This window comes from Equus quagga, unplaced genomic scaffold (assembly GCF_021613505.1).
Source record: "Equus quagga isolate Etosha38 unplaced genomic scaffold, UCLA_HA_Equagga_1.0 146_RagTag, whole genome shotgun sequence".
In the NCBI taxonomy this organism is placed as follows: domain Eukaryota; kingdom Metazoa; phylum Chordata; class Mammalia; order Perissodactyla; family Equidae; genus Equus; species Equus quagga.
Window position 1 is genome coordinate 8,700,884 of NW_025796728.1, and position 15,590 is coordinate 8,716,473.

A 15,590-nucleotide genomic window follows, 5' to 3' on the forward strand; every position below is an offset into this window, starting at 1 on the left:
ATGCCCTCCTATTTGATAAGAACTATGAATGTTTTTCAGACTCACCAACAAGCCAGGAAATTTTTAGTGAACAAAGAGCATGGTGTCTCTACAGCTGCAACCAACATTTAGAGGCAATCCAACTCCAACTAAAGGGTCAGAGTCTGCTGAACGGAAGGAAGAATTCACTGATGCTGTTCACGCACTTGTCAACTGGGATCCTAACACTGTTACCAGACACCAATTGGGCTTCTATTTTGAATCATATGAAGTTGAAAAGCTGCAATAATTTTTTCAAAGAGGACTAGATGTTATGAAAGCCCCAGTCTCAGAAGAGCTGAATTGCTAGTTCTCAAACTTTGAAATGACAGAGTTCTTCTTATATTTTTTAATTTTCTACATGGGAAGTGGTTAGGAATCAGAACTCCTTAATCACCAGCACCCAACACAAAACTCTCTCCAGTTCTAAAAGAGTCACACAGCCTTAGGCATTCTCATCTACTCTCCAAACAGAGGCGTTTAAACCCATATGGATCTATTGTCTGAGTTTCCTGCCTTGTGGTCCCTGCCATCAACCAACCCCACACCTGGAATGGTGCAAGTCCCCACCGCTTGCCAGATTGCTCTCTGGATACAAGCCCCAGAAAATATACCTGTTAAACTCAGTCTGCGACAGCCCAATATGCTTCAGCTCAGATCAAACTGAGTCATGCCCCTGCCCCTGCCCCAAAACGAGAGGGAAATCTTCTTCCTCCACGGTTCCCAACCTTTAGCGCATTTAGCTCCTGGGTCATGCTTCTCTTTCTCATTGCTCTGTGGGTCCTGCACTTGTAGAAATTTGTTTCCATCAGTTTCTCTGGCTGCTGATTCCGCTTTCTCTCAAAGGCTCCCACTGGGACTCATGCTACTGGCTTTTCTTGCCTCAGGCTACCAATACAGTTCATTCCACCTTAGCAAGTTCCTTGCTAAGGCTGAGAGCTGCAGTCTCATAGGGAAGCCAGGCCTTGACCCCGGTCCTCAGACTCCTTCAATTACACCAGTGGGTCTAATCCTCCATGGTTAGAGGACTTAGACAATAACTACTTGTCTTGGGTTTTGTCCTACCTACCCAGACAGTAACATTTGTCCACATCCTCTGTGTTGGCCAGTTCCCTCAGCTTCACCCTCAGGCTGTCAGCAGTCTAAGCCCTTTAATTATTTAAAGAGGCCCCTGGCTATAATCTGTGCCTCCGTGTTGTCTAAACCATACTATTTCCTAAGTGTGGCCTGGACCCAAACCCCACCTCTCCACCCCTAAACAACCCTAACATTCATCAGTGCGTTTGCAAAAGGCCAATGGATAGTGTCACTGCATATTTGAGAAACTCCATCCTCTAAGTCAACATCTTCATCTAAGCAAGAAACAAATTCCATGCGTGCAAATGTCTCTAGATCCAGAGCCTTGTCTTCAGATGAGCCCATTCAACGCAAAGTCAGACATGAATACTGTCACCCACACATACCCCTGGCGCACCCACATGTATTCCTAACAGAGAAACAGCTTTGGCCCACATCTAACATCTTCCTTTGAGATGTTTTTCAGCTGAGCTAGGGTTCTGCCTCAGAAAAACCACGATTGCAAACTGCCCTAAAGTAGTTCTAGCCTGACTACGGGAGCAGCGCCTGTGCAGAGGGATTCGCAGACCTGGAGTCACCTCTGCTTTATTACCATACCAAAATCCGGGCCACCCCACCCCACCCCGTGTCGCGTATGTTGCTTGGCACATTTGGTGCCATGCGCAAAGGCGTTCAGAGGACTGTGCAAGCACCAACTATTCCTGGAAGTCACTGCCCCTTTCCTGGAACCCTGATGATGCCACGACCCCTGGCCCTTTACAAGTTTCCCATTTCCCTGTCTTTGGGGAGAAGATGTTTTAGAGCAGAAGCTCTCCCTTCTCCATTCCTTGATCAACAAATAAGGTTTCTGCTCTGCTATTCAGAGCCAGGTCTCATTCTATTGGCTCCAGCGACCCTGGGCAAAAGGACCCACTTGCAGGTCACCGGTTCCTTAGGGCTCAGTTAAGCCCTGACAGATGTATTCACAAGAAATGTAGTGGAGAGGTGGATGCCTACAAGAATCTTTGGAGCAAATGTTAGGTAAACAAAAATTGGTACCAAAGAGCCACTTCAACAGAGTTAAGAGAACATGAGGCATATACATTAGATCAGATTCTGGCTAGTCTGTTAACATCAGGAGAGGGCTAAGCCCAGAATCATTGGAGAAGTAGGTGGTAGACACAAGGGAAGTGTTTGGAGCCTGTCTGGGCTGGTCTCCGGTGAGAAGCTAAACTAATTGTGGTTTGCCTAAGAGATGAGCTCTCATTTAGACTTAACAAAGGGAAAAGAGGTGGTAAAGTATGAGAAGAGGGGAGAGACTCCACAGGAAGGAAGGTATGGACACAGCAATCACGGGATGTAAACTTCCCTTCAGAAGGAAGGGCAGTGGGGAGCAGGAAAAAAAATGCTGACATGAACTGTGTTGAAAGATGCTGCATAATAATTAACATTTGTATAGCAAATATAATTTTTTAAGGCACCTTATCCACATTATCCTGTTGAAATTCACAAAAAGCTTATGAAATAGGCAACAGTTATAAATTTTTTCTTACCGTTTTAGAGACAGAAAAATGACACTCATGGTTAAACGATTTAAGGGGGAAAGTAAGGCCTTGAGTCTCTAGTTCTTGGGGTCCAAAACCCACGTTCTTTCAACTACATGGTGGGGGGGGCGGGGAGAAGTGTCTCAAACAATATTCAGAAAGTTGCCAAAATGAGAACACATTCTATGTGATTCTATTTACATATAGTTCAAGATTAGGCAAATTAGATGCTATGGTGATAGAAACCAGAACAGTGCTCTTCTATAGGTGGTTCAGATTGACTGGAAAGGGACATGAGGGAACTTTCTCTTCTATAGCCTTGTTTTGTTTTGTTTTGTTTTTTTGTGAGGAAGATTGGCCCTGAGCTAACATCTGTTGCCAATCTTCCTCTTTTTGCTTAAGAAGATTGTTGCTGAGCTAACATCTGTGGCAATCTTCCTCTATTTTATGTGGGATGCCACCACAGCATGGCTTGACAAGCCATGGTAGGTCCACACCCGGGATCCAAACCTGTGAATGCCAGGCCACCGAAGCTGAGCATGCAAACTTAACCATTATGCCACCAGGCTGGCCCCTCTGTTCTATATCTTGATCAGGGTGTAGGTTACACCCATGCATGCAGTTTTCAAAACCCATCAGATTGCAGATCTAGGAGTTGTGCATTTCATGTATGCATCTTTCACTTCAATAAAACAAAAATCAGTACCCAAATTACAGAACCTACTAAATAAATTCAAAATTTGAAACCTTGATTTGAACTTTATGTCCATCCATCTAGAAGTATTAAGGCTCTAGCTTATTTTCTGTCTAGAACCACTGCACAGGAAGCTCTCGAATCCACCATCACAGCAACCACTCTATGACAAAGTCCAGGTTCAGAACATAAAAATTAAACACTGCAGTTATTGTTCGCATTTGAATTTTGCCGATAGCACAAATGAAATACATTCAAAATACCTCAGGGAAGTAGGCCTGGTGAAGAACATTACCTGCATACTTTACATGTTGTAAGTAAACAGAAGCACTGTTTTCATTTGGTACAAGCTGCTTTTGTTTGGGATAAAAAAGGGAGAAAAGCTGCTACTTTTACCACAATTCAGTCCACATCCTTACAATCACCTGGGCCCAAATTCCTACATCGTACACGTTGGTTGGAGACGAGCAGCAGCTCCCAATTGCTCCTCTCTTATCTAGTTTGAAGTTTACCATAGTCCCCACCATGCCCTGGTGCGCACCAAGACTCCCTCCCCTACTTACGTTTACTGCATAGCCCAGTGATTTCTTCAAATTTCAGATTCAAACTGCGAATACATTCAAAAGAAAGCACTGGAAGTTTTACAGACACACTGGATACTATTATGGTTTTTCTTGAATAAAATCAACTGCATATAGCCCATACTTACTCGCAGAGAAGAATTCCATTTTCTAACCCAGTCCGAAAATCTTTATCACCAAAACTTCTGCCGGTTACTTGCTGGAAAAGAAAAAAAGAAAAAGAGAGCATAAGTTTTTCTTTGTTAATCAGGAAGTTCAATGATTTTTTCTAAATATTTAAGAGGCTTCAAATAACTGGTGGCATTCCAAGAATGAGGAAAATCTATGCGGTCTGAATTTCCTTTCCATGTGTAGCTTTGCCTAGATCAGCTAATCTTAAATTTAGATCATTTCTTTGAAGGTTTTTTCTGACCTAATACCTTAAAAAATATCTGTTCTTCCCGATAAGGATGTTAATTTTTGGATGTGGCTATGATAAATCAAGGCCACATCCTCTTTCATCCTGAGGATCCAACCCACACACTTTCAAAAAAGCCTGCAGAAAGCACCGCCTAAGGATAACATCTATTTGTTAAAACATTAAGGGGGGCAGAGCACGGGAGACACAGACCACTGACCTAGAGAGACTAACATCAAGACACAAAGAGTAAAGTCAATATCCATAATAACATGGTGTAAAAGATGAAAATAAAAGCTGTGAAAAAATTTACTATCTGACAGCACAAGACAGACGGCCATTCTTGATGCCTCTAGCTCTCAGCAGCCCTTTGGCCAATATTTATTATAAATATTTATTGAACATCTACAATATGCCAGGTAAATATGCATACTATAATCCCTGAAGCAACCTCTAACATAGCAAAATAAAAAGTTATAGCTAATAAGTCAAAGAAGGAGATAAAATGAAAATCATAAAAAATACTCTAACAATAAAAATAGGTAAAAAGAAAAAAAGAGGGAGAAGGACTACAGGTCAGATGGAACAAATACAAAGCAATTAGCAATACTGTAGCTTTAAACCCAACCATATCAATAAGTGCATTAAATGTAAATGGCTTAAACATCCCCAATTAAAAGACAGAGATTGTCAGATTGGATTAAAAAAGCAAGACCCAACTATGCACTGCCTATGAGAAATGCATTTTAAATATAAAGACAGAAATAGGTTAAAAACAGAAGAACAGAATAAGATATACCATGCTAACACTAATCAAAAGAAAGCTAGAGTGGTTATATTAATATCAGACAAAGAAACTTTTAGGACAAAGAATAATACCAAGGACAAAGAAAGTTATTTCATTACGACAAAGGGTTTAGCTGGTCAGGAAGACATAGCAATCCTAAACATTTTTACATCTAATTAAAAAAAGCTTCAAAATACACAAGCTGAAACAGATAGAACTGCAAGGAGAAAGAGACAAACTCACATGTAGAGTCAGAGACTTAATATCTCCCTTTGATAACTGATAGAACAAGCAGACAGGAAAATCAATAAGGATAAAGAAGACTTGAACAACGCTATCAACCAAATTGACTTGACATTTCTAGAATACTCCACCCTACAACAACAGAATACACATTTTGCCTCTTAAGTTCACAATGAACATTTACTGAAATAGATCAATTTCTTCATAGACTTAAAAGAATTTAATTCATAAAAAGTATGCTATCTGAGCACAATGGAATTAAATTAGAAATTAACAACAAAAATATTTCTGGAAACATCCCCAAATACTTTTAAACTAAGTAGCACAATTCTAAATAGCCCACTAGTCAAATAATAAATCAAAAGACAACAGAATATACTTGTAGTGAAAGAATATGGCAATATAAGAATGCACAGAAAGATGCTAAAGCAGTACTTGGGGAAATGTATAGCACAATATTACATATATCACAAAAGAAGATCTCAAGTCAATCAATTCCGTTTCCACCTTAAGCAAATTAAGCCCAAATTAAGTAGAAAAAAGGAAAAAGTTATATCAGACTTGAAATCAAATAGAAAACAAAAAGCAACAGAGAAAAATCAATGAAATCAAAAGCTGTTTCTTTGAGATCAATAAAACTGATAAACCTTTAGCCAAGCTGATAAAACTTTAGCTACGGAAATTGATAAACTTTGGTTTTTAGCCAAAAAAGAAAAACATAAATTACCATCATCAGGAATGACAGAGATGACATCATCACAAATTCTATAGATATTAAATGGATAATAGGAGAATATTATAAATAAATTTGTGCCAATAAATTCACCAATTTAAATGAACTGAATGAATTCCTTGACACAAACAACCAAAGTTCACTCAACAAAGAAATAGATAGCCTTCCCCCAAGAAAATGCCAGGCCCAGAAGGCTTACCTGGTAAATTATACCAAATATTTAAGGAAGAGGTAATGCAATTCTACACAAACTCTTCCAGACAACTGAAGAGGAAAGGATACTTTCCAATTTATTCTATTAGACCTGCATTACCCTGATTCCAAAACCAGACAAAGACATTATGAGACAGACAAATACACACACAGACACAGGAAACATGCCAACATATTATCTCTTCATGGTGGGAATCAGGTGTGATTTCTATTTTCTTCTTTAAATTTTTCGCTGCCTTCCTAAAACTTTCTATAATTAATACAGTACTTTAATCATCAGAAAAGCCAAACAAGGTTTATGTTTTGTTTGTTTTAAAGAGCAGACTAAGGAAACTAAGTAGTCCCAACTCTTCCTTATAAACCAAAGTTCAAGTTCTATTATAAAACATCCTTATTAACCCTCCCACTAGAAAGGCAATTTACAAGCCAATATAATGTTATTTTGTTAATATCTTCTCATTCTTATTTGAGGGAAGGTGAGGAAATGGATAAATAGTAGTTTTTACAGTTTGCCAATATCTAGCTTTTTCCCCAAAATAAAGAAATTAAGATGCCCTTTTAAAAGCTAAGATTTTAAAGACAGACTTTTAAACATCTTCCCATTTTCTTTCCTGAATCTATTAGTCCTGATCTATATTCTCATAACATCACTAATATTCTCTAGAAAATTAACCTCCATTCACCAAGAAGTGATTAGAAGGTTTCGAAAACATTTTTTCTCAGGCCTTTAGATTTCTGTTAAAAGTATTATGTTCTAGAGCAAATGGCACTAACATTGAGAATGCAAGATAGTTTAGCCACATTTATTACACAGTCTCTGGCTAAGTTAACCCAGGCCCCTTCTCCATATATTGAGCAATGATGATGAGCAGAGCCTAGAGATAAAAACACAAATGAGACATGGCCACTGCATGTAGAAAGTTCACAGACTAGCGAGGAAAGCAGATATCTAAACTTACCATAAATAGAAGGTAACATAACTATTAAGATAAGAAAATACTAGTGGCCCCTGGACTACCTAAAATGCCCAGGTACTATTTAAAATTATCTTACATATGATGCATTTGTTGTTGTTAGTATCACGGAGTCAATTTCGACTCCTAGTGACCCTGTGTACAGCAGAGTGGAACCCTGCCTGGTCTTTTTGTGCCATTCTCCCACCTTCCAGTGCTATAGCAGACAATGGTCCACTGCTATTCATAGAGATTTCATGGCCAATTTTTTCAGAAATGAGTGACCAGGTCCTTCTTCCTTGTCTGTCTTAGTCTGGAAGCTCTGCCAAAACCTGTCCACCATGAGTGACTCTGCTGGTATTTGAAACACCAGCAGCATAATTTTCAGCATCACAGCAACATGCAGCCATCACAGTATGACAACTGACACATGGGTGGTATGGTTCCCTGACTGGCAAACAAACTCAGGCCTCAGAGGTGACAATGCAGAATCTTAACCACTAGACCACCAGGGCTGGCAGGGATGTGATGCATAGCCACTAAAAAACTTCAAGTAGAGTTAATAGTCCAATGTCAGCCTGCTAATCAAAATCCTCCAAGACGTAGTCTGATTAAATTCAATTTCCTAGACTCTCAATTCTGGAGACAAGACTAGGCACTATGCATTTGGAAGAAGGTGGTCATTTCCATCTCTGTTCTTCCTCTTCTGCCTCCTTCCCCCATCTCCTGTGTCCAGGAGGTCCCAGCTTAACCTTCATACTGCTCTCCACTGATCCAAACTCCATCCATTCTTCTAAGCCTAGGTTATTTAGTCTAGAAGCACCTGGATCTTGTTAGGAGGGTCAACAGCTGAACAGACTCAAAAAATTTAACAAGGACCGTGCCACTGAAAAGTTTGGTCCTTAGACCAGTGGCAGTAGCATCTTCACCTGAAATTAAGTTAGAAATACACACTCTCAGTCCTCTTACTCCCTCCTAGACCTGCTTCATCAGAACCAGCATTTTAAAAGATCCCCATGTGATTCATATGCAGACTAAATTTTTACAAAGCCCTGACATAAACTAAGCCAGCAGTTCAGAATCAGAATGGGAGGACCTTCCATTGGAATCAGGATTTTAGATGACATGTCTCTACAACACTTCTCAGCAACATCTTTATGATGCATTTACAGTGTGACACATTGTACATTTTAACTATAAAGAGTGCTAACTACTGTTTCCTTCATGACAGCATAAGGCATTGCTATAAAAAACAAAATAGCTGCCAAGAATCAACCACCGTTACCAACAGTCCATGAGCAGGAGAAGTGAAAAGTGACTGCCCAACCTCTTTACTAACCTTCCCTCATGGACTCTGAATGACTGAGGACTCTCAGTAACCTTCCAGGCAAGGCACGGGCCAAGCCATCAGCTAGTGATCACTTTCTGAGGACACAGAGCAGGATGGGAAGATAAGTAGAGCTCTTAAAGAGAGCCTGAGATAGGTACACGGCAGGTGGAGTGGGTGAGGAGCAAGCCCAGGTTCAGGAGCATTCAGGGGCTAGCAGGGGAGGAGCAGCATGAAATGTAAAGAGCACTTTATCAGTCCCCCAAATCCTGCTCTCCATACCTTGCTGATCCTCAGCCACCTGAACAATTAATTCTTGCAACTCGATCCTCACAGTTGTTCAGGTTAGTCATGCTTGATCCCTATCTTTCTCACCTAATCACACCCACCAACAAATCCTGTTGATTCTCCCTTCAGAATTTAGCCAGAATCCAACCACTTCTCCCTGCCTCCACTCTACCACTGTACTCCAAGCCACCATCATCTTACGCCTAATAAGGGTCTCTTAACTGGCCTCACTGCTTCTACTCTTGCCTCCTTCCCATCTATTCTCAACACAGCAGCCAGAGGAATCCTGTATAGTTAGATCATGCTACTATTCCACTCAAAACCTCCCAATAGCTCCCCATCTCACTCATAGTAAAAGCCAAAGTTCTTTCAGTTCCCTAAAGGGATTCAACATAAAAACAAGCCCAGGGGCCGGCCCCGTGGCCAAGTGGTTAAGTTCACATGCTCCACTGTGTTGGCCCAGGGTTTCACTGGTTCGGATCCTGGGCACAGACATGGCACCGCTCGTCAGACCACGTTGAGGCAGTGTCCCATATGCCACAACTAGAAGGACCTGCAACTAAGATACACAATTATGTACCGGGGGGGATTTGGGGAGATAAAGCAGAAAAAAAAAAAAGATTGGACACAGTTGTTAGCTCAGGTGCCAATCTTAAAAAAAAGAAAAACAAGCCCCAAAAAATCTAATAGGAGGGCGTGGACAAAACTATTGGACACAACCACGATTTTAAGGGCAGGCATAATGAACCTGCACACATCTCCCCATTCAAGGGGATCCTTGTACTTATGGTGGCAAGTATGTCACCACCTATGCCCTGTGTGCCTTTCAGGAATGCCCTATATCAGATTCCCCCCCCTGCTTTATGATTTAAGATTAATTCACTTTCATTACCAACCAAAATATTTGTTGGAAGGACATGCCATAAGTGTCAGATTAAAATAGTCAATGAATGGATAATTTACCAAAACATTGACAGTTTTAAAGGGAAAAAAATCTTTCATCTACCTTAATAAACCAAAAGCAGAAGAAAGAGGGTATCATGATGTGTCATCACACTATTTTATGCAAGTAATTATTGACTGAGCTCATCTGTATTTGATTTCCTTACCATAGAACTAAAAGGTAATTATGTCTCTGAGTTTGTCCATGTCAATGGCACTGCTCTAAAGCATTCAAATAACAGAAATACGGAGGACTTTTAAAAGTCTAATAAGGAAAACCGCACAACTTTATGGCAACACTTTTATGATGTGTTTATAACGTAACACATTGTATATCAATCACAATGCTACACTTGCTAATTACTTTCTTACCATTGTTATTTTATAATTGCCACGAACAGTCAAAGGCTGCCAAGAATCAGTCTCTCAGCCTGATCATACTACATTTATACAAATTGTATTTCAGAAATATTTTCAGTAATCTTCAGTTGTTTTTTGAAAGCAATCTGATGGACAAACTACCCTTCATTAACTGCAGGTCAGAAGAGGATTTTAAATAAACGTTGGAAACCCTATTATGACGGTTTTAAGAGGAGATTCTATTAGCTGACAAAATAATGGTTCCTGGATTTAAGCAAGTGAAAAAAATAAAATTTAATAGATTGACAATTTTTTAAAAATATGGATATTTTCTCTAATTTGTTATACAAAAACAGGTACCCTTTTCAGAAGGTTGTGATTTCCTCCTACAATTGTAAATGAAAATCACACCTCTTTAATTCACTGAAGATTATTTGCAGCTCATTATGCTCACTTCTGATCATATTTGACTTATTTAACAAGAACATTTCTGCATATTTTTATAAATTATAAAGCAAAGCAGTAATGCTCTTATTTTTCACATTTTCTGAGAAATAAATCCACTGCTATTTCTGTCTCCTTCGTGGAGTTGCTAGAAAAATCAAATCAAAATTCTCTGGGAACTCTTTGTAAACATTCATAAATCATATTCATCTAAGCCAGAATTAACAATCAATCAATCATCTACTGAATACCTATCTCATACTGGGCAGAGTAATAGGTGTGAGACCAAAATGACAAGACCTAGTACAAAGAATACACAATCCAGGGGGAAAGATAAAACATTACAATAGAGTAGGTGTTGCAAGAGAAACATGGACCAAGAACTACAAGCGCATGGAGGAAGCAATTAACACAAATTGCATGACTGAAGAAATAGTTGAAGGCTAATAGTTCACATTCATATACCAATTATAATATGCCCTCTCTGTTCTAAATGCCTGCCATGTATTAATTTACTTAATCCTCAAAACAACCCAATGAAGTGGGTCTGATTAGTATTATTTCCAGGGAAACCTAGACGCAGAGAGGTTAAATAACTTGCCCAAGGACACCAAGCTAGTAAATAGCACAGCCTGGATTTAACCTCAGGTAGTGTGACTACAGAGTTCATGAGCAAAGGAGTGAACTCTCTCTGCCTAAGATAGTCAAGGAAAGCCTTTGAGGGGCTGACTTGAGTTGGTCCTGAAGAATGAGAAGGGATTCCCCAAAGGAAAGAGATAAGTAGGGCACTCCAGGCAGACACAAAGACCTGTACAAAGGTTTCTTTGAGCAAAGAGGAAAAGTTCTAAGGGCTGAGCACAGAGGGGAGGCAGGCGAGAACGGGGAGGGTGGCAGGAGATGAGGTACCAGGGCAGGCATGGCCCAGATGGTAAAGAACCTGTGCGTCAGAACTATGGGTAATACTTGACGTTGAAACAAAAGTGACACCCCAGAAGATGGGGCAAGGGAGGGGTCTTTGGTAATCATTCTCCCCATTTCCCACTAATTCCCCATTCCTAAAGAGATAGTCCCGGAATGACATTTTGCTTGTTGCTCTCAATTACTTCCTTGTGGACTCTCCCACCTCTATTTTATAGGCAGTGACTTCGCTGTTGGAATCTCAATGAGATTGAGACCCTATGTCCAGACTTTCCTTTAGGACCACCACTCCCAGCCCAAAGCACATCCCCCTACATACCATATCTACACCTATCTTTTCATCTTTTCCTGCCAGCTCAAAAGGAAGAAGTATACTTTCTCTTCCGTCTATCAAGGCTCTGGATCCAATTCCTTCCCACCCCCAGGTGCTGCCTTTATTACAACTTTACCCCTTGGTCCACAGCATCCTTCATCTCTGCTGGTGGCATAATGAGTTCCCTCTTCTCCTAAAAATCCTAATTCAATCCAGCCTCTTCAACCACCATCCTGTTTTTCTCCTTCTTTTCACAGTCCAAACTCCCTTTATGAGAATCCTGTACCCATTACCTTTATCATCATAGCTCAGCTGCCTCCAAGGTGTGCTCTTTAAATTCACTGAAAATTCCTAGAGGGTTAGGAGTTGGACCCTCAGACTCTGATTCTGAGCTCCACCAGCATAAGCTAAATAATAGGCAGATTAGTGAATTTCTACCAACCCTCAGCTTCCCCCCCTATGAAATGATAAGAGTACCTACTCCAAAGGTTTGTGCGAAGAGTAAATGAATTAATACATGTCAAGCTCTTCCCACAGTGCCTGATCTATAGTAAGAGCTCGATAAACTTCATTGTCAGTATTGGTAACAATACTAGAATTGCCATAGATCTCATTCTTGATTTCTGTCTTTCCAGTACTCTTTCCAGGTCTTTCCTCCCTGATCTTAAATGATGCCATGCTTTCCTGGTTCTCCTCTTAAATTTTAATATTGCCATACTGTCTGATCCAAAAGATATTTTTCTTATCTGATCTGAATCAATGTCTCAGCAGCAGGACAGTCAACCACTCCCTCTTTGTTGGATCATTTGCCTCTCCTGCCTCCCCACCCCAGATACTCTCAGTTCTCCTTCTACCTCATTCAATAAATACTCCTTTCTCCATTGCTTTGGGTATTTCTACCTCATTACCTAACTGTAAAATAAGGTTCTTTTTTCCTTTCTTCACTTTTCTTTTGTTCTCTCTCTAGCCACACACTCCCCTTTCCTGTGTACTCTCAAGCTTTTAAATATCTCACATACGGTAAACCATGCATTTTTAATGTAAAAGGTAAGTATCTTACCTTTAAATATATTGCATGTGATAACTCGCAAATTTTTGTATGTGGCACTAAAGTCCAGAATCAAATATCCAATTTCTTACTCAGCACCCTCACTTGAGTACCCAATGAATATTTCACACTTAATAAGATCAAACAAAATTCATGATGTCTGTCCCCTGATTCAACCTGATCCACCTTTGGTCTTCTCTATGTCAACAAATGACACCACCATCTCCTATCCCCAATAACATGAAGACACATTCAAGCCATCAAGAAGAGCAACGTTCTTCTCTCTCAAATATATTTTATGTCTGTCCTTTTCCCTCTGTGTCTACACTACCACTCTAGTCCAAGCCTCCATCACTTCTCAGCAAGGTAACTGCAGCAGCCACCTCTGTGGTCTCTTGGCTTCCAGTCTGGCCCCTCCACAGCTATCTTCCACACGACATCCAGGAATCTTTCTATAGATCCATCCAGTGTCCCTTCTCACTAGACCAGAATAACTCCAAGTTACATACACAACTCCTTTATTCTATAGAAGAGAAAAACAATGTCCTGCCAGGTAAGTGATTTGCTCAAGGTCATACAGCTAGCTATCAGCAAAGATGAGACTAGAATCAGGTCTCCCTTGACCCAGATCAGGGCTTCATTGCCCCACCACACTGCCTTCTGAAGGCACTTCCTGTGCCACTTATATTGCTACACTCTCCTTAATAACAATACCTCCTTAAATCTATTCAGTTTGGGTTGGCAAAGACACAGCACAGAAGTCCAGGCCTGAGGTTATTTAATCAACATTATCAAATCATGATCGTCTCCAGCACTAGCTCTGAGTGCTTAATATTGAGGATAATAAAATGCAATCTGCAGAATCCATTTATATTTTCATCATGTCATCAGAAAACCAGAAGGCACTGTTTATAGCCAAAGATTGACAGAATCCACTAAAAAAAAGTCTAATTAAGAATACAGGCAATGCTCAAAAGCACCCTGGGAGCATTAAATCCTCTGATCTAGCCATTGCATGCTCTATGCACAGAAAATGGGTCAGTCCAGGAACATGTGAGTGGGTTTAGCAGTAACTGTGTTTGCACATCCTCAAGCTGTTCTTGCCTTACAAAGAGACAGAAGAAAAGCTACAAAGAAAGACTGACAACACTCAAAGCGAGCTTTAACACAACATAAAGTGTTGGCAACTGATCTGAGAGCAAAGAGAAGGACGAGTCCAGAAAGAAAATGGGCTAGTAGAGTGCTTCTGGGCTGTGTGTGTTGTCTCCATTTCAAAGAGCAGAGGTGTGCTTCAGCCATGATGTTATTGTCACCTGGGTATCATATTGCTCCTTAAATAAATACTTCAGTTCTGGGCTAATTTTGGCAAATCAGTGTGTGTAACTGTCATTCAGTCCTCAGCACAGTGAAGTATAAAACCTCTGAATTAGGCAAACCTGGGTCCAAATTTCAGGTCTGATACTTGGGAGCTATCTTGACTGGATAAATAGCTTCATTTCCCTGAGCCTGCTCCCCTTACCTTTAAAAGATGGTTGTAGGAGACTGTTTGAGGAGGTTGTCAGAGGTTAGAAATCAAGAGTGGAAACCCTCTAGTAGGCTATTTAATACTAACTGGAAGTTCTATTACTTTTTTCCCCCCAAGCTTCACATCTAAGGAGAAGAAAAACTCCACAACTAGAGTGTGTAAATCGGGTGGTTGCAATTTTTGTTCAGAAATACTGTTCAGGAGAAAGTGAGTACAGCAGAGGCAGATTTGCCACTTCACAGCTGGATCTGGGAATGAGTGCTGGGTACAAAATCACACAGGCAAGTCTAGGTGACGACCTCCTATACACAATGTCTGGGTTAAATGAGACCGTAGGAAACAATTGTGCAAATCCAGAACATGGCACATTTTATAAGAAAATTGGCCTTCCAAAAGTCAATGTCATGAAGAGAAGGGGAGGGCTGCTATTCTAAAATAAGAGACATAACAACCAAGTACATTGTATGCTCCTTAATAAAATGCTAGTTTAAAAGAATTTTTATAGGGGGCCAGCCTGGTGGCATAGTGGTTAAGTTTGTACACTCTGCTTCAGTGGCCTGGGGTTCGCTGGTTCCGATCCCAGGCGCAGACCTACACACCACTCATCAAGCTATGCTGTGGTGGCATCCCACACACAAAATAGAGGAATATTGGCACAGATGTTAGCTCAGCAACAATCTTCCTCATCAAAAGAAAAAAACTTTATAGATGACATTTTGGGCACAATTGGGGAAATTCAAATATATACTGGTCATTTGATAACATTAGGGCATTACCTCATATTAAGAGTGAAAATGGCATGGTTGTTATGTAGGAAAACGTTCTTATATTTTGGAGATGCATAGTAAAGTATTTAGAGGGAAAGGAGTTTGATGTCTAATTTATTTTGAAATGGTTGAAAAAATACTAGAAGTATGTGTGAATGTGTGTGTAGGAAGTAAATACAGAAAATGTTAACAATTATTGAAACTAGGTGGTGGGTATACGGGTTTCTTCGTACCAACCTTTCCTTCTTTCTTTCTTTCAAAGGTTTCAAAATATTCCTAATAAAATGTCATCTGGGGCTAGGGCTGAAAGCCATTCAGCAGTCCAGGGAAAGTACTCAGGTCAACAGCCTTCCCAGTGCCTCCTCATTTACTCCTAGGAGTACTTTTTCCTATTTGTTTTTGCTGATGACAGTCACTCACCAGTTCACCAGTGGTCATC

General features: G+C 40.3%; 1 protein-coding gene across 4 annotated transcripts in view; it reads right to left on the minus strand.

Moving 5' to 3' along the window:
- Nucleotides 1–15,590, minus strand: part of LOC124232944 (LIM and calponin homology domains-containing protein 1) — a 311,710-nt gene that overhangs the window by 188,714 nt on the left and 107,406 nt on the right. For all 4 annotated transcript variants that reach the window (XM_046649899.1, XM_046649900.1, XM_046649902.1 and 1 more), the window contains exon 2: nucleotides 4,022–4,092. In XM_046649899.1, coding sequence (XP_046505855.1) covers nucleotides 4,022–4,092 — 71 coding nt within the window. The remainder of the gene's footprint in view (nucleotides 1–4,021; nucleotides 4,093–15,590) is intronic.